General features: G+C 29.3%; 1 protein-coding gene across 1 annotated transcript; it reads left to right on the top strand.

Annotated features, from left to right (window-relative positions):
* Positions 1-228: 228 nt before the first annotated feature.
* On the top strand, positions 229-16,788 carry LOC113362917. Its single transcript, XM_026605413.1, has 9 exons — positions 229-523; positions 654-964; positions 4,982-5,180; positions 9,743-9,961; positions 11,311-11,513; positions 12,285-12,357; positions 14,489-14,741; positions 15,118-15,293; positions 16,330-16,788. Exons 1-9 carry the CDS (start codon positions 407-409, stop codon positions 16,747-16,749), a joined length of 1,971 nt encoding a protein of 656 aa, XP_026461198.1. The 5' UTR covers positions 229-406; the 3' UTR covers positions 16,750-16,788.
* Positions 16,789-24,592: the final 7,804 nt, after the last annotated feature.

Below are 24,592 nucleotides of genomic sequence, written 5' to 3'. Positions count from 1 at the left end.
GATTACGAGCCGCGCCCTTAGGTCATATGTGATTGTATATTCATGCAGATTCCTCACGAAGGGATATTATTATTATTTATACATACTATGTAACTTGCTTAACGCCACTTACACCTAGTTTATTTTATTTGCCAAAAAAATTTTTTTGAAAAAATCTTTTACATACAACTAGCGCCATCTATTACCAGTCTGAACAACTACAAATGTCAAACGTCAAACACTCGTTTAGATGACTCGATGCAATAAAATGCATAAAGAATTCATTTTTACTCAAACTGCTCAACAATAAACATCCAAAACCATATAATAAATAAATAATTAATAATATGTTTTGCTGATAAATAATTTGTTGGGCCTAAAATAGTAAAAACAATATTGGTTTTAAACATAACCTCAAAACACAACAATGAATCCTGTAGATTTTGTATTGATAAAAGACATAAGGCCCGGGTTGAAAAATATTAATGTTATTTTCATTGTTTTGGAAATAGGAATGCCCACAATTACCAAAGAAAAAAGAGAGGTTTGTTGGAAAAGACTTACATCACCTTTAATAATAAATACAATAATGTATAAAGTTGAAACTCGATAACTACAAACACACAATTACTACAATTTCACTTAATCACTTAATTTATTTCCTTTACCCCCAGGTGAGAACCCTCAAAGTAGCAGACTCGACAGCCTGTATAAATCTATCAGTCTGGGACGAACCGGGGCACGTGATAGTGCCAGGTGATATAATCAAATTAACGAAAGGCTATGCAGCCATCTGGAGACAATGTTTAACTTTATACTCGGGAAAGAATGGTGATATCCAAAAAATAGGAGAATTTTGTATGACTTTCAATGAACAGTTGAATATGAGCGAACCTATGCCGGTAGTGCCAAACACGAATGCGGGGCCACAGAATTTAAATAATATCAATAATGGAACTACGAATAATGGGGGGAATGCTAATAGGTATGTTAATAAATGGAGATAAAGGGGGATCAAGATTTATTTTATATATGAAAGAGTAGACGTTTATTTTTGTTATTTGTTTAAAGGATTATTGAAATTGTAGTTGAAGTTATTTTTTTTTATAGTATATATATAGTTCTATATTTTTATAGCAGAGTTATAGCTAAATATATATTTTTGTTTAGAATTTACTTTTTTTTTTTAAATGTTTTAAATTTTGTCTGTAACCGCGGTTTCCAACCTGTGGGGCACCAAAAGTACAAATGTTTCCAAAATGTTATTTTTGAAAATGAACTAAAAATTTTAAAAAATTAACTAATGCCACGAAACTTAGTTCTCATTATATATTTGAGTCGCAATAATAAAATAATTAATTTTAACTTGTTTAAATAGTGTTTGTTTTAATTTTTTTTTTTTATTACAGACCAGGGGTTTCCAACCTTTTTTGCGCAGCGCCCCCTCCCTCCGCACTCTAAGAAAAAAAATTCTGGTGGCTCCCTCATTTTTTTTCAACAATTTCATTTCATAAATACTCAACTGATATTTTCAGACTACAAATTAATATTCAATACTATGTAAAAATATCCAAAAAAACTGATCATAATTTTTAATTATTGCACTGCGCGAAAAAGGTTGGGAATCACTGGTCTATAATAAAAGAATGATCAAAACAAACACTATTTAAAACAAGTTATAAATTGAGCTTCAAATTAATTATTTTGTTATTGCAACTCTAATATGTATTGAGAACTAAGTGTAAGTGGCATTAGTTAAAGTTTTAAATTTTTTATCTGCCGTAAAAAATGGAAATTAACTAGGTTTTAGTGGCATTTCACCTTAAGGCAAGTTGCATGTCTTCTCATTTTTATTTTTTTAAACTATCTGAAGGGAAATTTTGAGTTCACTAGAAAATCTGATTTGGTAATTTTATGTTTTCTAAGTCATTCTGAAGTGTTTGATGCCAAAATAGGAAAACCTAAGTATGTGTGTATATACATGATATCTAGTATCTTTAAAAATGAGTGCACCAATTTTAAAAATTCAATAGCATTTTGATTAAACTCACATAAAAGTAGTAAATTGGATTTCCTACTCAAAACCAATCCTTTTAAAAGAGAATAAACTCATACTCTACTTTTAAACTCTACTTTAAAAGAGAATAAATTCATAATCTACTTTTTAAGATCTGTTAAATGACATATCACATGCCTAAAAGTGTTATTATTTTGTTTATTGCCAATTTGCTAAAACATATGTTAACTTTGTTTGTATCTAATTGCTTGTTTATTGTCTCTAATAACACTCTTTACAATATTTGTCTCTATATATCAATATTTGTTTCTCACAATAAATAATCTACTCACACACATACTTTATTCTTGAAAAACCAATTTAATTTTATCGAGGATTATCCAACTCTAATACTCTTGGTAACTTTGTTCGTCTCTATTAACACACCTCATCTCTAATTACTCGTTTATTGTCTCTAATGACATTCTCTACAATCTTCATCTCTATATGTCACTATTTGTATCTCACAATATATAATCTACTCACACACATACTTTATGCTTGAAAAACCAATTTAATTTTATCAAGGTAATCCAACCCTAATACTCTTTTATTAACTTTGTTCGTCTCTATTAACACACCTCATCTCTAATTACTCGTTTATTGTCTCTAATGACACTCTAAATTATTCATCTCTATATATCAATATTTGTCTCTCACAATATAATCTACTAACACACATACTTTTTCTTGAAAAACCAATTTAATTTTATCAAGGGTTATCCAAACCTAATACACTTTTATTAACACTTTGTTCGTCTCTATTAACACACCTCATCTCTAAGTACTCGTTTATTGTCTCTAATGACACTCTCTACAATATTCATCTTTATATGTCATTATTTGTCTCGACATTATATAATATATAGTATATTATTCTTTTGTTATTCTATTCATATATTATGCTATATACATTAACACATAGCACAATACTTTTTATTTAAGGAAAGAGTTTTCTCAGATTTAGTATTTGTTATTCAAATATACATATTAAGGCAATACACATTTAATAATTAATTACTAGTAATTAATTTTATAATTAATTAACAGTATTTTAGTACAAACAGGGTAGTCCTAAGGAGCTCTCGAGTTTTAATATTGCATTTTACTTATGTTTAAAATTTCTCCATCTCTTAGTAATTTTCTTTCAATAATTTCTTTAATATATTAAAATATCTTACTAATAAAATTAAAATACTAATTTTAATATAAGATATATTAAAATTATATTACTAATTTTAATATATCTTTTAAATCTTATATAATTCCATTAAATGGATTAAATTTAAATTCATTTTGATTTTAGATGCATGCAATAGAATTATTTTACCTGTTAATTTCTCAAAAACGAATTTCAATCATTAGTTTCCTTAACGATTATTCAAAGTATTTTAATATCAGGGGTTGGCAACCTTTTTTTTACAACCTCTACAAAGCTGTGGCGTACAAAGCCACTCTACCAATATGATTTAGGGTGCCACCTTCATTCTAAATTATATAATGGGGTTCTAGAGGAGAAACATTTTATACCAAATTTATTTTTTAAACGTATTTATTTAAAAAATACTATTAAATTCTAACACAAATGAAAATTTTTAATGCGAACTTTGTCTCTGCACATTTTTGCTTCATATTTCAATATCAGGGGTACAAATTTGTGACTTTTAATTTCACATAAGATTCTGAACCATTCAGAACCATTCAGAACCCCATTGCGTGCCGTAGGTTGCCGACGCGTGCTCCACATACTTCTTTCAATTTCGGTGTCAAACGATTCAGAATGACTTGAAACATCTAGAATACAACCAGAGATATTAGCAAATCGGATTTTCTGACTAGAATATAAATTTCTCTTTGGATAATTCTATTTCTCTTCATATCTTTTTCAATTGCGGCGTCAAACGATTCAGAATGACTTGAAACATCCAGAAAACAATCAGCGAATCGGATTTTCTGGCTAAAATATAAATTTCTCTTTGGATAATTTCAATACTCTTTATAACATTTTGAATTGCGGTGTCAAACTATTCAGAATGACTTGAAACATCCAGAAAACAATCAGCAAATCGGATTTTCTGGCTAAAATATAAATTTCTCTTTGGATAATTTTAATACTCTTCATACCTTTTTCAATTGCGGTGTCGAACGATTCAGAATGACTTGAAACATCCAGAAAACAACCATAAATTTCTCTTTGGATAATTTTAATACTCTTCATACCTTTTATAATTACGGTGTCAAATCATTCAGAATGACTTGAAACATCCAGAATACAACCAGCAATTGGTTTTTTTTGGCTAGAATATAAATTTCTCTTTCGATAATTTAATGAAACTAGTAGTGAATGGCATCGTGCCTTAAGACAAATTACTGGAACTTTCCGTACCAAAAATTAATTTTTTTAAAAAAGATTTAATGTTCTCGTAGAACTCCGAAAAAAAGATTTTTGAAATTTTTCAAGTTTATGAAAAAATTGACCTTATTGAAAAAATTGATTTTTTTTTTTTGAATTCAGTTACCATTTTTGGAACTTTTTGTTCCGTATCTTTGAAACGGCTGGACCTGCCTTTGACAAAAACTAATCAGCACGTCTCTTTATCAATAAGAATCGTTTTTTTTTAATTATTCCAATCGGTTGACCCGTGCTCCCGAAATCGTTCATTTTTTCTAAGGTATGCCAAAATGATCAGGAACCTCTAATATTTTTATTCAAAAAGTTTTTTTTTATTCAAAAAAGTAATTTTTTTAAAAAAATCTAATTTTTACAAAGTAAAAAAAATTTAATATGTTTTAAAGAATTTAATTTTTCGGTTTGCCAGCAATTTGCCTTGAAACACAATGCCATTCACGACTAGTTCCTATTTTTTTTTTGTGATTAATTTAACTTAGCCTATTTGAAGTTAATAAATCTATTACTCCCAATAATCCTCCTATTTTTTTTTCCAGGACATCAACAATTGTACAACCAAACAACACAACAACATCGATTTCAAAACCGTCCAACACCACATTGTCTTCAGGGAACTCGAGATACTCAGGTGGCAGTGTGTCATCGTCTGAAGAATCTTCCATGAAATCACAAAACAAATCGACACATCGTTCCAAAACACCTCACAACAGGGGAAACAATATTCGAAATGATCGGAGATAGAATTAGGGGAAAAACTTTAATTGTAGATGTTTTTATTAACATTATAATATAAATGGTGTGCTTTGTTTCGAGCGAATTTGAGATTATTAAGAGATGATTAATAATTTTCCTAATGAAAACTTTTTAAAAACTGATCCAGGAAATTTCCTGGATTTTTTGATCCATTGGGATAAAGATTTGGTGGGCACCACATTTTGTCAAAGATGTAAAAGAGATTTTTGAATCCCAAATTTTCTGAAGATTAAGTTGAATCTTGAATATAAATTGTTACTCCACATTTTGAATATTGATTCCAGTTTTTTTAATCAACAATATCTAATTTTTTAGTGCTATTTTTATCTTGATGGCTTTTTACATTTGTTTTCTTGGAAGGAAAACTTTAAATTTATAATTATGTAACTATTCATAATTTTTGTAAAATTGTTTATAATATGTTTATACAAAATATTTAAATTCAGATTGATGGAAGTCAATACAGACGATAGATCAGAAAGATGAAAATATTTCTTTAAAATATGATATTGTTATTGTACATGTTTGTATGATGTTTTAATATATGTAAATTCTTAATAATATTTGTACATTGTATATGTTGTTATATATAATTTTTAATCTAGAATGTATTTTAGCGGCTAAAATGGTTATTATAATGTATACATGTAGTTATATGGTGCTAACTAAAACACTTTTTTATATAGAAACATGTTTAAATGAGTCACTATTTCTTTTAACCCTTTCCACTCGCGAATTACGAGATTTATTAACTTCCCGTAGGGTAGCAATCGAAAATAAAATTTTTTGCATTTCTCGACGTTTTGAAGGTTTCTGAACATTTTGACATGCCTCAGAAAAAATGGATGTGTGTGTGCGTGTGTATGGATACATTTATTTGTCGACGTTTTCGGGCGCACGGATCAACCGATTTGAATGGTTCAAAAAACATTCGATTCCTATTGATAGGGAGATGTGCTGTTTAGTTTTTGACAAAAGCAGGTTCAGCCGTTACGGAGATAAAGAGCAAAGAGTGCAGAAATTAGGAATCGAGTTTTTGAGAGAAAGGAGCATCCGATTTGAATGATCTATAAAACATACAATTAGTAATGATTGGGAGAAATGGCTATTAGTTTTTGGCAAAGGCAGGCCCAGCGATTTCGAAGATACAGAGTTAAATATACAAAAATTTGCAGTTTTTGAGAGAAATAAGCATCCGAATCGAATAATTCAAAAAACTTTCTGCTTGTGTTGACAAAACAATTGCTTTGGGGAAAAAAATTTCATATCAATTTTTTTTTTTGTATATCGAAAATAATTCAGACTTCAATTTATATACCAACTTTCAATTTATATATTAACTTTGTACTTTAAATAATTATTTTTGACTTTGTGATTCAGTTTATATAATTCCTCGAACATTTTCGAGTGGAAAGGGTTAATATAATTTTTTTTTTCAAAATTGTAGATACACAAATATAATTTTGAAAAAATTTCGTCAAATATATGTGAATCAATACATGTTTTTTAAAGCAAAACTTTTAATGCGACTTGAAACCAAGTTGCCTTGTAGGTTCAATTGTAGATCGACTAATGATGACGTCAAATTCTTTATCGAAAAATCTGGAATATAAAAATGCTTTAATTTTTTTTTTTACTTGATGCAATAAAGCTCCGTTAAGACGATTTTCCAAGAAACTAAAACGCAACCTTGGAGAAAGCGTATTATGCGGAATAGGGACAATATGTTTCAAAAAACAAGGATCTATTATAATATATTTAGTTGAAGTAAAACTTCATAAGGACAATTTTTAACTTATTATGCGGAATAGATACACGCTTCAAAGTGCAGAGACCGTGAAAAGAAACGTATTAAGCGAGAAATCGTACTAAGCATATTTGTCTTAACGGGGATCTTAACCCTTTCCATTCGCAAATTGCGAAATTAATATGAATTTTGTCGCCGGAGCGGCGGTATCCGAGTGGAAAGGGTCAATTTAATTACCGACCGAGTAAATAATCGTAATATGCGAGAAATCGTATTAGGCATAATCGTCCTAACGAGTATTTTAACCCTTTATACTCGCGAATTGCGAAATTAATATGGATTTTAATAATTAATATGGATTAAATTAATATGGATTTTGTCGCCGGAGCGGCGGGATCCGAGTGGTAAGGGTTAATATAATTACCGACCGAGTGAAGAATCGTATTATGCGAGAATTTGTACTAATCATAATTGTCTTAAGGGGGAAAATTAATATGAATTTTGCCGCCAGAGAGGCATCCGAGTGGAAAGGGTTAATTCAATTTAATTCACGTTTATAATAATGAATCTTGAATTGAATACGAATATCTTATTATGAATTCTATTTATTAATTGCGAATTGCGAAATTAATATGAATTTTGTCGCATCCGAGTGGAAAGGGTTCATTTAATTTAATTCACTTTTATGATTATGAATTTTGAATTGAATATGAATAAGAATCATCTTATTATGAATTCTATTTATTAAATTTATAATGATTCGCAGGATGAAATTTTCCAATAGATGTCTAGTAATTTAGAATGTTAGCACGTATGAATGTAAATTGAATGTTTTCAATGTATTTAATATAATTTTTTTTCGTTTTTTTTGAAAAATTCATGTATGTATGTACTTATTATAATACACACCAAATTTTATAATACAAGTATTTTGGACTAATGATAGTGTTTTTTTAAAAAAATATTAATTCTAACTATGTGTAAGTGTGTAAATAATCAATAAGAATTGATAAATAGCAATTTTTATTGATTATTTACATATTTATAAAATTGTGACTATAAATACATATTGATTATGGTTAAATTATAAAAAAATCACGAATGCTTGCCATGTCGTCCGAGCCTCACACGACGCATTTCCATACATTTTTACTTAGGCTGTTATATACATGGTAAGCGTTATTTTTAAATTCCCGTAGGGTAAGTTATTGTAATCGTCCACTTTTGCATTTCTTCACGTTTCGAAAGTTTCTGAACATTTTGGCATGCCTCAGAAAAAATTGATGTGTGTGTGTGTATGTATGTGCGAAGACAATTTTTCGTCGACGATTTCGCGCATATGGATGAACCGATTTGAAAAATTCAAGAAGCAATCGATTCCTATTGATAAGGAGATGTGCTGTGGATAAAATTGTTTGTTACATTTTTTATGTTATGGTATTAAATGTAATGTTATATATGTATATATATATATATATATATACATTTGTAATTCAAATGTCCCGCCATTATTATTAGTGATGTTGGTAATGGTGTTTCCTTCCACCATCAGCAAGTATCCGCCATTTTTAATTTTTGTTAATGTAAAAATATGTAAAATAATCTCTCTTGCTCTGGATCGCCAATCAATCAACATTAAAATAAATTAATATACTTTATAAAGTATATTTATAAATATACTAAATTTAGTATATTTATAAGAAGCATTTTTATTTTTATCATGCTGATTAGGAAATACGAAGAAAAAAGTGCAGAAAATAGAAAACGATTATTAGAATGATTCAAAAAACCTTCAATTCATAATGACGGGGAGAAGTGGTGATTAGTTTTTGGCAAAGGCAGGTCTAGCAGTTTTAGCTCTACTCCCCATCATTACAAATTGAATGTTTTTTAGATCATTCAAATCGGGTGCTCATTTCTCTCAAAAACTCGATTTCTAATTTCTGCACTCTTTGCTCTTTATCTCCAAAACGGTTGGACCTGCTTTTGCCGAAAACTAATCAGCACATCTCCCTATCAATAGGTATCGAATGTTTTTTGAACCATTCAGATCGGTTGATGCGTGCGCCCAAAAGCGTGGAAAAATTGTATCCATACACACACACATCCATTTTTTCTGAGGTATGTCAAAATATTCAGAAACCTCTGAAACGTAAAGATATGCAAAAATTGTCAATTTTGATTTTCGGATTTTTACAATAACTTACTCCACCCTAATAAATGCACAAACTTGTAAAAGTTAGCAAAGCCACATAATTATTTCTTATTTTTAATTATATTGCATTTTGCACAAATTTTAAGTCGGCCAAACAGCTGTGAAAATATTCACGTTAATAAGCAAATATTTTATCAGTCAGATGACATTTTTCAAATTCAACAAAAAAATCAATGAATAATCTTTAAATAGCGCGCCATCTTATCTATATGGAAAGTCGATAAGAGAAAACTGAAAACAAGTCTGAATATAATTAATAATTTTTTTAAGTGTAAATATTATTAATAACAAACGTGCTAATTATTAAAAATATAAATAAACACATTTGTTTATAATTAAATATTTATATAAACATTTTTTATGTTTACAATCCACGTGTCAATCTGACAGCTGTCACTCCATCTGTCATTGAGTCTGTTTTTGTTTATACAATATGTTTTAGTGTAAATTGTTTAAAAACCAAAAAACTAAACACAAATCAATAAATCACAACAATGTAACTTTACGAATAAAACATTCAAATAAAAATCCATTATCAAAATTTGAAATTTATGTGAAAATTTCTCCAAAAACCGAACCTAACCTCAAAACCATGGTATAAGAAAAACAGAGACAATGGGTGGTTTTAAATATGAACAATTGAATACAAATGCAGAAGCCGCTGATTTTAATTATACAGAATCCCCAAGTTATGTAAATAAGAACAAATCTGTGAAGCCTATTTTTAAGACTTTGGGATTGATCTCGGTGTACTTTACACTTTCTATCGGACTCACATTTTACCAAAGATGGCTTGTGAAAGTAAGATAATAATATAATAATTGATAATGTATTTGTATTGTTGATATGATAATTGTATTATAAATGTAGATAGAAATCCTTGGGATACGACTTAAATTGATTTGGTCTTGTACAATTGTTTTGTCATTGGAACAAATCATTCGAACAAATTTGTTTCATTCATTGAAAGTGCTGGACCATCCTCTCGTTTGTTTTCATCATTTTAAGTAATATATATGTATATAATAGATGACCCGACAGACGTTGTACTGTACCCACGTCTACAATTCAAAAGTTCCAAATTTTTTAATATCTTATTTGATGTCCTGCCTTTGTGATTAATTTATGGTCTTAGCATAAGCAGTATAAAAAATTCACAAAAAATAATATAGTATCTGCGATGAAAGAACAATATCACACTTGATTTTATCACACAACATAATTGTTTCAATAATTTAGTCCATAACTTTCATAATCTTATTGCTTTTTGGAATTATAATTTCTAAAGTACATTTTTCTTACTAATACTTTAATAACCAAATTTTATGTTCAAATCTTAGGTGAATTAATTTGTAAACTCTAGTTCATATGTGCATTATTCAATCTAAGATCAACGAGCTAAATATTATATATTGAATGCCAAAGAAATGAATTTTTGACACATTAAACAAAATTCTAAATCATTTTTTCATTAAGTAGAAATATATTTTTGTATTGTTAAATAATTTAGTAAAGAAAACCAATTATGCATAAGTTTAAAAAAATAATGTATATGTAATTTTGGTCTTATTGCGTTATTTATTAAACTGAATTATATAATTTCATTTGCCATACATATACTGTTGACTCTATCTTATATCATTAGTATCAAAAATAATGTAGACATTACATTTTAATCACATTACTTATATAATATAGGTTCATAATTTCAGCTACATTCAAATTTCAAGTGAATTGGCATTTCTAGCATATGACAGTTCAAATGTTTTCAATGTCAAACAATGATAAGTGGTTTCTTGTAATTTTTGCTAATTATTTCTGTTATATTACTATAGTTTTATCGTTCATTAAAAATTTCCTTTGACAAACTCTAGAAAGAATTAACAAAATCCGAATAACCGTTTAGGAGAAGTAGCAAATCATACACTCGTACAGAAGAATTTTATATATAAGATAGATAAGAAATACATACATATATATATATATGGGGGGCCTAACACCGAGTACAAAAACAAAAGGAAAAGATTTAATTTTATTTCTTATTATCCTGGAATAATAAAGATGCTTCTTTACCATCTTTATCATATTTTTCTACTTGATTGTTATAACTTTCTGTATTTATTATTAATTTTTATCATTTTTTTTTCCAGAGTCTGAATTTCCACTTAACAATAGTAGTGTTCCATTTAACATTCAAATTCCTGCTGGCTGCAATTCTTCGACAATTGATTACAAAACATCGAGCAAACATAACGTTAGGCACAGCTTTGAGATCTGTAGCACCCACCGGGTTGGCAAGCGGAATTGATGTGGGGCTCTCTAATTGGGGACTCGGTCTAGTCACTATGTCATTGTAAGTGATATAAAGGAACAAATGTATATATGTATATATATATATATATATATATATATATATGTATATATATATTTGTGTATTAATTACTTGTGTGAGGAAGAGTCAAATTAGGACTCGAAAAGAATGGATCTGTTAAATTTATTTTAGGAAAAATTCCTTAATTTTTATCTTATTTTATTATCTGGATGAGGATGACTGTTAAGAAGTTTATTTTATTTTATCAACATATTTATCACCATGTAAAAAAAAAATATATATATATATATATATATATATATATATATATATATATATATAATATTAGGGTGGTCCTCTATATGGATATTTTCGAATTGCCTTGCTCCCAGCTGCTTGCTCAAATGCTTCCAAACTGATAAGAAAAAAATTGTTGAAAATTTAGCTCTTAATAATAACTTTAAAATAGTCCGCACTCCAACTAAAGTTTCTTGGTTCTTCTTCCTAGGTAAATACTTATTTTATGAAATTCACCAAATTTTTGTTGTAAATTTTTTATTTATGACCAAAATAAGCAAATACAATGTTGTTCTTAAAATTTTGATTCACTTGTCGTTAAGTTAAACTTTTCCCATGTTATTTCCATAAAAAACTTTAGTTGGAGTGCGTACTATCTAAAAGTTAATATTAAGAGCTAAAACTTTCAGAGAATTTTTTTATCAATTTGGAAGCATTTGAGTCATTGGAACAAGAGAATTTGAAAATATCCATATTAAGGACCACCCTTAAGAAATATATATTTGTCTATTTCAGGTACACAATGACCAAATCGACAACAATAGTGTTTATATTAGGATTTGCTATAATTCTAGGATTAGAAAAGAAGGTAAAATAATACATATTTATTATTATGTTTTTATTTTTATTTTGCAACTTCCTAAATTAGTTTAAGTTTTTATTTTTATTTTTTATTATGTTTTTATTTTTATTTTGCAACTTCCTAAATTAGTTTAAGTTTTTTATTTTATTTTTATTACGTTTTTATTTTTATTTTGCAACTTCCTAAATTAGTTTAAGTTCCCGTAGGGTAAGTTATAGCAATCGCAGAAAAATCCATTTTTTGCAGATCTTTACGTTTTAAGGTCTTCTGAACATTTTGGCATACCTTTGAAAAAATGGATGTGTGTATGTATAGATACAATTTTTCGTCCACGTTTTCGGCTGCACGGATCAACCGATTTGAATGATTCAAGAAACATTCGATTCCTATTGATAGGGAGACGTGCTGACTAGTGTGTAATATCTATGCATGTTTGGATACAATTTTTCGTCTACGATTTCGAGAGCACGGTTCAACCGATTTGAATGATTCTAAAAACATTCGATTTTTTTTGATAGGGAGATGTGCTGATTAGTTTTTGGCAAAGGCAAGTGCAGCCGTTTCGGAGATACGGAGCAAAGAGAGCAGAAAATAGAAATCTAGTTTTTAAGAGAACGGAGCATCCGATTTGAATGATTTAAAAAACATTTGATTCCTATTGATAGGGAGACGTGCTGATTAGTTTTTGGAAAAGACAGGTCCAGACGTTTCGGTGATACGGAGCAAAGAGTGCAGAAAATAGAAATCGAGTTTTTGAGAGAACGGTTCATCTGATTTGAATGATTAAAAAAACATTCGATACCTATTGATAGGGAGACGTGCTGATTAGTTTTTGGAAAAGACAGGTCCAACCGTTTCAGTGATACGGAGCAAAGAGTGCAGAAAATAGAAATCGAGTTTTTGAGAGAACGAAGCGTCCGATTTGAATGATTCAAAAAACATTTAAGTTGTAATGATGAGTAGAAATGGAGATTGGATTTTGGTAAAGGCAGGTCTAGTCGTTTCGGAGATACGGAGCTAAATCTGCAAAATATGGCAGTTTTTGAGGAAACTAAGCATCCAATTTGAATGATCTAAAAAAACTTTCTGTTTGTGTTGATGAAACGATTGATTTCGAGAAAAGATTTTTTTTCCTTATGTTTTTAAATTTCAAAAAAAATTTTTTTTACTAAATTTTATTCTTGAAATATTTTATTATGGCACGGGAAGTTCCAGCAATTGATTGATTGAAATGATTAAGTCGATTATATGCACATTTTGGCAACTCGCCTCAAGGCACAATGTCACTTAACCTAATTTATTAGATTTTTTAAATATTAAAAAAAGTTTTCTTTGATTGAGACTATCCTGAGCGCAATACACATACAAAGAGAAACTATATATATATATATATATATATATATATATATGATATTCAGTTTTCAGGGCAATACATCAATTAAAAAATTTGTATGACTTTAAAACGTTTTTATTTTTTCCATACGTTTCGACACATAGTTTTGTGTCATCTTCAGTGGACTCTATTTTGAAGGTACAGATAAAATTATTAATTAAAACTAATATATAAGAAGTGATATGGTATGAACTTACATGTAATTGTAATAATCCTACTTATTTCCTAATTATAATTGTTCACAATGCACAATGAAACCAATTCTTGTCACTTTAAATGTAACAATAATAAATTTTTTGAATGAGTTATTTTATGAGTTTGTAAAATACAAACATATGTATTTTACAAACTCATAAAATAACTCATTCAAAAAATTTATTATTGTTACATTTAAAGTGACAAGAATTGGTTTCATTGTGCATTGTGAACAATTATAATTAGGAAATAAGTAGGATTATTACAATTACATGTAAGTTCATACCGTATCACTTCTTATATATTAGTTTTAATTAATAATTTTATCTGTACCTTCAAAATAGAGTCCACTGAAGATGACACAAAACTATGTGTCGAAACGTATGGAAAAAATAAAAACGTTTTAAAGTCATACAAATTTTTTAATTGATGTATTGCCCTGAAAACAGAATATCACATATTTCAACATCAAAATTATACAAAAAATTTAATATATATATATATATATATATATATATATATATATTCAAGTTTATATTTCCTTTCTAGTCGTGGTCTCTGATGGCCATCGTCATAACAATAAGCTCAGGTCTAGCCTTATTCACCTACAAAGCCACCCAGTTCGATGGACTCGGATTCACTCTACTTCTCCTGGCATCCTTATGTGCAGGTATCCGATGGACTTTTGCACAACTGGTGATGCAACGATACAAACTAGGATTGAATAATCCTCTAGAAATGCTTTATCATATGCAACCATGGATGCTGGCATCCATTATGCCTGTGGCATTGATCTTCGAAGGTAAGATAGTAAAAGATGGTAAAGGGGCGTCCATTAATCACGTGAGGTTTTTAGGAGAGGGGGGGGTTGACAAAAAATTACGAAATATCACGTGGGGGAGAGAAGGGTATAGTAGGATATTATGTTTATTTATTTTTCACCTGATTTTTTTTTTAAAATACAAACATTTTTAAAACAAAAATGAAAAATTTTACCATTTTTCTTGTAACTAAAAATACATGTGTGGTGTTTGTGAAAGAGAGGAGTAGTTTTGAATATCACCACGTATCACCAAGGGGAGGGGGTCCAAAAATTCTTAAAAGTCAATCACGTGATTAATGGTCGCCTCCTAATTAATTTGTATTAGTATAATTATGAGGATGATTTTGTTTTTTAGGTTCTCATCTCTGGACTTTGTTCTCTGGTCTGTCAACGACATCTTATTCAACAATAGGACATATTGTGATACTATTGATAATTGGAGCAGCTTTGGCTTTTGTGATGGAAATCTTTGAATATTTGGTTGTGCATAATACTTCTAGTCTAACTTTATCAGTGACTGGTATATTCAAGGTAATATACTTATATATTATAATAATATAACAGTAATAATAAATGGCAGTCTTCCTAAAGAGAATCAATGATTCTCTTTTCCTCCCTTGTTAACTTCCCGTAGGGTAGGTTATTGTAATGGGCCGAAAATCGGAATTGAAAATTTTTACATTTTTCGACGTTTTGAAGGTTTCTGAACGTTTTGGCATACCTCAGAAAAAATGGATGTGTGTGTGTGTGTGTGTGTGTATGTATGTGTGGATACAAATTTCCAGTCACGTTTTAGGGCGCACGGATCAACCGATTTGAATGGTTCAAAAAACATCCGATTCCTATTGATAGGGAAAAGAGCTGATTAGTTTTTGGCAAAGGCGGGTCCAGCCGTTTCGGATATACGGAGCAAAGAGTGCAGAAAATAGAAATCGTATTTTTGAGAGAACGGAGTATCCGATTTGAATGATCTAAAAAACATTCAATTAGTAATGATTGGGATAAGTGTTTATTAGTTTTTGGCAAAGGCAGGCCCAGCCATTTGAAGATACGAAGCTAAATATGTAAAAAATGGCAGTTTTTGAGAGAACTAAGCGTCCGATTTAAATGATTCAAAGAACTTTCTGCTTGTCTTAACAAAATAATCGATTTTGGAAAAAAAAATTGTCCCATTTTTTTTTTTTTTTTTTTAGTTTTTTGTATATCGAAAATATTTATTTTTAATTCTGACTATAGTTCTAATATACTTTACAAATAATTTCAACTCTGCAATTCAGTTTATATAATATTTATAAGTATTAGACAATGTTACAATATTTATAATAATCTATTTGAAAACATTCAGTAATCCTCGAACATTTCGTTACGGTACGGGAAGTTCCAGCAATTTGCCTTAAGGCACGATGCCACCCACCCCACTAGTTTATTATTTCTATTACCATTATTCACTTTTTTATACATTTTGCTTTTCAAACTTCTGCTTCCATGCTTCCTGATTATGTGCCTCAGATTTTTTTTATGAACTACATATATACAATATAAATTGTTACATATCTATTCTATTTAGGAAATCGTCCAACTAATTTTTGCTGTGGAATTCAACGGCGACCAGCTAAGCACCATCAACTCCTTTGGCCTCCTCCTGTGCCTCTGTGGCATAGCTGGTCACATTTGGCACAAGTCAACCAAGAGCCAAAACTCAGAATCATCAACCAACGGAGGATCCAATAACACCATCAGCAATACAAATTCATCTGACTTCAAATCAACAGAAGAAGAGATTGAAAGGATTCTGCAGATTGATAAGAATAAAAGACTTCTGGACAGTGGTGATTTTAGCGAACAGACCAGGAAAGGTTTGTTGAGATATGAGAGTGATGATGAAGAAGTCGATGATGGTAAAGCTGGTGATAGTATGGATGAGTCGGATCAGTTGATTTTTGATATTTTGAAGAGAAGGGATTATGTTAGTTCAGATAAGACGTAAAGGGTATATTTTTGCATGTTTTTATATAAATTTTGGACCAAGGAGACACATCACTTTTATTTTAAAAGTACTACATCACATATTTAATATATTTCGCGCATAAGGAAGTGAAACTTCTTTATGGAGTATGATAATGGTAATGGTAATTTATTTTTATTAAACTTATATTGTTTCTTTATGATATTCTCAGAAAATCTACAACATTTTCACACAATTGACAACATTTTCATACTATCTATACATTCTCAGGATTTATAATTTAAAATATTCAACATTGCCAGACAACCTACAACATTCTAAGACAATTTACAACAATTTCAGACATTTTACAACGTTCTCAAACTATCTGCAACATTCTTATACTATTCAGAGTATCTACAACATTCTCAGAGTCTTTGCAACATTCTCAAACTATCTATAATATTCTCAGAGACTTTACTATATTCTCAGACTATCTGCAATATTCTTAGATGATCTACAACATTCTCAGACTATCTGCAATATTCTCAGATAATCTACGCTTCTCTCAGAGATTTTACTACATTCTCAGACTATCTGCAAAATTCTCATACATTATACAAAATTTGTAATATTCTCAGATAATCTACAACAGTCTCAGAGTCTTTACAATATTCTCAGACTATCTTCTCAGAGACTATCTGCAACATTTTTAGACATTCTACAACATTTTCAGAAAATGTACAACATTCTTCTCAGAGACTTTAAAATGTACAACATTCTTCTCAGAGACTTTTCAACATTCCCAGACTATCTACAATATTTTCAGATAATCTACAACATTCCCAAAGACTTTACAACATTCTCAGACTATCTGCAATACTCCCAGATAATCTACAACATTGTCAGAGACATCACTATATTCTCAGACATTCTATAATATTCTCAGAGACTTAACTACATTCTTAAAGACTTTTCAACATACTCAGACTATCTGCAATATTCTCAGAGACTTTACAACATTCTAGGACATTCCACAACATTATCAGAAAATTTACAACATTCTCAGAATATTCACAACATTCTCAGAGACTTTCTCAACAGTTTCAGACTCTCTGCAATATTCTCAGAGTATCTGCAACATTTTCAGAAAATTTACATTTTCAGAGACTTTACATTATTTTCAGATTATCTACAACATTCTCAGGAAATTTATTAACATTCTCAGAGACTTTACAACATTCTCCGACAATATTCTCAGATAATCTACAACATTGTTAAAGACATTACAACATTCTCAGACATTTTACAACATTCTTAGACTATCTTTTCAGAGACTTTTCAACATTCAGACTATCTACAACACTCTCAGAGACTTTACAACATTCTCAGACTATCTGCAACATTCTTAGAGACTTTACAACATTATCGGACTATCTGCTACATTCTCAAACATTCTACAATATTCTCAGAGACTCTACAATATTCTCAGACTATCTGCAACATTCTCAGAGACTTTACAATATTCTCAGACTATCTGCAACATTCTCAGATAATCTACAACATTCTCAGACACTTTATAACATTCTCAGACTGTCTGCAACATTCTCAGAGACTTTACAACATTCTCAAATTTTCTACAACATTCTCAGAATATCTGCAACATTCTCAGACATTCTACAACATTATTGGAAAATTAACAACATTCTCATAAGACTATTCAAAACATTCTCAGAAAATGTACAACATTATTTTCTGAGACTTTTCAACATTCTAAGGCTAATTACAATATTCTCAGATAATCTACAGCATTCTCAGACTATCTGCAACATTCTCAGACAATCTACAACATTTTCACAAACTTTACAATGTTTTTAGACAATTTACATTGTTGAACATTTAGCGCAACATTATTAGACGTTGCATTAGAAGTTTCACTTCCATAAGCGAGGTTTAATAATAATTTTAACAACTAATCGTACTATTTGAAGACAAATTCTTCTTTCACATTTAGTACATCAATCACATTTATTTTCATCAAGGACATTATAATTATATAAATTTTTTATATGGATTTTTATTAGAGAAAATTATATTATTTTTTTACTTTCAACTTTTCTAAACAAATGCCAGCTGATCAAAAAATACTTAAAAAAAACTACTTAAACATTCCACAAAATATTTTCATTAAATGTAAAATATAAAAAAAACTTTGTATACATTTAAAAAGCACAAATGGGTGGATAAAATTATATTTTTTAATTTATATAACGCTTTTGTAATAAATATTAGCTATTATTAGTGTTTCTAATGTTATAGACGTAATACAAATGCATTTCAAGTCAAATTTAATAATCTATTAATAAATATTTTGATGTGATTTTTATATAGTAGTTAATAAAGATAAATAAATAAATAAAACTAAGTTTATGGTTGATGTGAAAATAATTCTTTTGTACTGATTAAGAATATATTTTCGAAACAAGGTGAAGAATCTTTTCCAGTAGCATTTATGTACTATCTGTTTTTATATGTTATTTTAAAATTGCAATGGTATGCATTTAAAAAATTATATATATACAAGGGTGATCTGAAAAGTTACAAACCTAACAATGATGATAATTCTGTTTTCTTAATTTTTATTAACTTCCCGTAGGGTAAGTTATTGTAATGGGCCGAAAATCGACATTGAAAATTTTTACATTTTTCGACGTTTTGAAGGTTTCTGAACATTTTGGAATACCCCAGAAAAAATGGATGTGTGTGTATATATATGTATGGATACAATTTTTCGTCCACGCATGGATCCACCGATTTGAATGGTTCAAAAAACATTCGATTCCTATTGATAAGGAGACGTGCTGATTAGTTTTTGACAAAGGCAGGTCCAGCAGTTACGGAGATAAAGAGCAAAGAGTGCACAAAATAGAAATCGAGTTTTTGAGAGAACGGAGCATCCGATTTGAATGATTTAAAAAACATTCAATTAGTAATGACTGGGAGAAGTGTTTATTAGTTTTTGGAAAAGACAGGCCCAGCCATTTCGAAGATACAAAGCTAAACTACAAAAAATGTCAGTTTTTGAGAGAAATAAGCATTCGAAACGAATGCTTTTGAAAAAAAAAATTCATCTCATTTTTTTGTATATCGAAAATAATTCAGATTTCAATTTTGATTCTGGCTAAAGTTTTAAAGCTCACGTATATACTTTAAATTTTTTTGAAAATAAAACCACAAAAACTTTAAAACCACAAAAATCCGTATATCTTTGAATATTTCATATAAATAAAACGGCACAAACTTTGTTAAAAAATCCATGGATTGAATATTTCATAAAAATAAAACGACAAAAAATTCGTGAATGTCTTTGAATATTTCATAATAGTCCATGATTTGAACTTGATATTTAATATATTCAAATTGAGTTTTAAAAAAACAGAATTAAAAAAAAAGCATGAGTAGCAGGCCATGGTTTTAACTTGATATTTATCATATTCATGCTTTTTTAAACACTTTTTACTCAATTTGAATATAAAAAATATCAAGTTAAAACCTTAGGCATATCAATAGAATAATTTTTTATTCTTATTACAGGTGCTTATGTAAGAATGCCTTAAATTTCCATGGTAACCGTCGCTAACATAAAATTTTCAGCAAAATAATTCAAACTGACGAACCTCGAATTGTTATTCTGCCCTAAACCTTACCTTTACGACCTCGGCCATTCCCTCACTAGAAATGCAATATTTTTTGAAACTTATATCTTTCATTTAAAAATAAGACTTTATATTTTTACAAATAGGAGGGGGTTCTATATAACCAGTTGGCCGAGATCGTTAAGTTACCACAACGATTGCTCAGCGTTCTTGGGTTCAAATCCAAAGAAGCTTGAAAAATCAAGTTTCTAGTTTTTTCATAATTATCAAATATTAGTTCAAAATATTAAATTCAGGTGGCGCATTTCGACCTTCACACTTAGAATATTTCTGAAAAGCAAAAAAAAACTCAAGGCTCGCACTGACTGTAGGAGAGAGATGACGAAGGTAGAGGAAGAACGGGGGAAAAAGAAGGGTAGAAGCAGATGATGAAAAGAGAGAGAGATGTGTATGATACTACCTCGACCATTCTTCCATTTAAAAATAAGACTTTATTTTTTTATGAATAGAAGGTGGTTCTGTACAACCAATTGGCCGAGGTCGTTAAGTTACCACTACAATTGCTCAGTGTTCATGGGTTCAAATCCCAAAGATGCTTGAAAAATCAAATGTCTAGTTTTTCATAAATATCAAATATTAGTTCAAAATATTAAATTCAGGTGGCGCATTTCGACCTTGACACTTAGAATATTTCTGTAAAGCAAAAAACTCAAAGTTCGCACTTGACTGTAAGAGAAAGATGACCAAGTTAGCAGAAGAACGGGGGAAAGAGAAGGGTAGAGGCAGATGATGAATAAGAGAAATGTGTATGATACATATACTTTATTCAAATTTAATATTAATACATTATAAGAATATAAAAATAACTATTGTCATCAATATAACAAATAGCCAAGTGGTTAAGGTGACCGCGTACTCGGTGACATCACTCGGAAGAAGAGAAGGTGAGGGAGATCGAATCCGGCTGGAGGGACGACGACCAACTCTGAAGCTGAAAAAATAGAGCAGTGCTGGTGGCTGGCTGTTGGCAGACGCAGAGGGTCCTGAAACGAACACACGAAGTGATGGTCAACCTGAGATTCATGATGCGAGAGGTTACACACAGAGAGACACATTGCGGACGAGTCATGCCGAACCCTAAATCTACCAAAAAACAACACCAAAAAGGAAAAAAAATGTGAAAAAAGCGAAAAAAAGCGGGAAAAGAGGAGGGAAGAAGGAAGGAGGGGGAGGAGGGACCAAAAAAAACCCCTAAGTCCCAGATCAATTTTCTCTTTTCTGTTCAGCGTTGAAATTTTTTTATGTTTTTTAGTGTTCCCTCACACCAATTCCCAAAGCCAACACACTCGAATGAAATAAGGTCCACTTTGAAATTTTCACAACGAGAAAAAATTACTGGGACTTAGTTAAAAAAAAAAAACTTAGTTAAAATTTTTAAATATGCCCCAATAAAACTTTCTCGTCTTGAAATTTTCAATGTGGTTCTCATTCATTCAAATGTTGGCTTCGGGATGATATAGCATGCATAAATAACTCGTCTGTCATAATCGAAAAGGTTTCACTAAATATTGTTTTATTAAAATTAATCGAAAGGATTCTTTAATTAAAAGTTGGATTGATGTGAATCAAATCGAAGAAATGATCTTAAACGAATCAAAATTGTTGAGCATGTGAAACCTTTACGATTATTCAAGACAAAAACAAACTTAGTTGATTTGAATTCAACAAATCTTTAAAAATGAAAACTAAAAAATTACAAACAAACTAGCGTTTGTGAAAACTTTATTTATGTATTCATTTATTTTCAAATCATTTAGAATTCAAAGAAGAACAAAAACTTTAAATGATGAATAAAATGATGTACTTGTAATTAAAATTGAATTTTGTTTTATTCAAATCAACTCTTCAAAACTTTAATCAAACCACATCAACTCGAATAATAAAATCTCATTGACAGAACAAAATTATAAATATCGACAAAATTTATTTTAAAAAAATAGCCAAAGCAATTATGGAATAAAAAATTCAAAATTTTTCAAAGAAAAGTTATTCGACCATTATATTTATATAAAAATCTATCGAGTTAATGTAGTATTGAGTAAAATCTAATTAAATATGACGAGACAATTATCAACATATGAATTAATCGAATCATCATCAATTGCATGTCTTGATCAAAATTGTTTATAAAAATATATTTCGCAATGTAGCAATATAATTAAATAAATTTGAAACAAAATTACCATGAAATTCTTTTAAAAGATGCATTTAATCAATAACAATTAAAAAAGTCATAATAGAGTTTTAAATATTTTGATCAAAGCCATCAATCGTGTTGTCATTAATAAGAATGAACATGCAGTCAATATCGCTACAGGGAAAACTCATGATTCTTGATACTAGAAACGTAATTCTAAAGTTCTTTACCATAGAATAACAAACAACATCGACAAATTTTTTTAAAATAAAAAATATAAAGGTAAATAGAATAAAAATCTTTGCCATATGAGATATATTTGTTGTTGAAATGTTATCTCATAAACAGATTCTACAGAACTAGAGTTCTATCTGAAATACCATTAATTCAGGAATTGCACAAGGAGGGATGCCAGGGCCCATTCTGCATAACCCTTACACAAATGATCAAAAAAAAGTAGCTCAACAAATAAATGAAACTAATTCAAGTCATATTACTTTTACAAGAAGATCTCAGAGAACCCTTTTCTTTTAATTTATTATTTATGCAAGTATAATTAGAATAAATTAATGTCAACTAATATATACAAGAAGCAAAAACTATTGTGTTATATTGATTTTTGAAATTGAAAAATGAATCAATATGTTTTCCCCATAGTGAAATGTATAAAATCATTTGTATAAAGAACATCACTTGCAAATTTAACAATTAAATAAAGTGTGTCTAATATAAGATAGATATCACAAATGTGCAAGTGATATTCGACAATTTTGTACATACGTCTGCTAAAGTAGTACTTGAGATAAATTGTATTTAATTTGTATTTAGAATTGCAAAAACAATGACAAAATATAGTTAAGCATAATATCATGTCAAATATGAACATTTATTAAATAAATTATCTAATATATGAGCTCCAATTTAAAATAAATTAATTTAAGCTTTAAACATTAGCGTCTGTATCAATAATATTACTTCGCAATTGTTTTAAATAAATAAATAAACATTTAGCAGATACATGTGCATAAAATATTAAAGATGCACAAGTATAAACCTTATACTACATGGGCTGCCAGTGGAGCGCTAAATAAGTGTGTAAAGATAGAAGGGACTGGGAACTCTCTGATTGATTAAATGTCATGTTTATTTTAATAATATCATGGCAATTGACTAATATTGTAAGAAATTTATTAATAATATCTATTATGATAATCAATAAAATCTGTGATAGTTTCATTTCAATAATATAATGACGATTATTATTATCGTTTCTTGAAAACCAATGGATGGATATAATGGAAAACATACAAATACTAGCAGTCCATGTATTATAAGGTTTTGTGCACGAGCCAACAAATATTTACTGAAATACGTACTGAAATGCAAGAAATTATTTGTTATATGTTTTAGAACATATCAGTGCATTATTTGCTGTACAATGAATTCCTGTTTATGATTTCAGAAAAGTATTCATTGACTCGTCGGTGTATATAAAGTTTGCTTGGACTCACATTGACGCTTCACAGGTTGCTAGGAATTAAATCCAAATCTCCTCCTCAAAATAAATCCTCTAAAGCATCTGCCAGAAGCCTCAAAGCTTAACATTTGTGAATCACTACATCACACTACTTTGATCACTGACTTTATAGACTTAATTTATAATTTGCAAATGTCCAAGTGGAGTCTTCGGGACTCAACCCACGACACGACGAACAACAAAGCAACGAACACATTAGAGAATTTTGTGACCTAGAATTTGACAAAATACAGATACATTACAGAAGTACTTGCAGCCTTCGGAATCTTACATACTTTACATATTTGACAATTGCATATATGAATAAATATAAAGGATACATTGAAAGCTGTAAATAAAGTATTTGATTATACAATGAAATTAGAATTAAAAAATTTTGACAGAGATAAGTTAAGGCTGAAGAACCTCGGTACGTATCTGCTCTAAAAAACATTCTTACACACGAATTTTATATCAAATTGATGTGCATAATTAGTAGAACAATATAATGCATCA

Source organism: Ctenocephalides felis, unplaced genomic scaffold, assembly GCF_003426905.1.
Source record: "Ctenocephalides felis isolate EL2017-DRISC unplaced genomic scaffold, ASM342690v1 CF-g0.4_SCAFFOLD_00845, whole genome shotgun sequence".
NCBI classification, from domain to species: Eukaryota; Metazoa; Arthropoda; class Insecta; order Siphonaptera; family Pulicidae; genus Ctenocephalides; species Ctenocephalides felis.
This window is presented reverse-complemented; position numbering and strand designations above follow the sequence as displayed.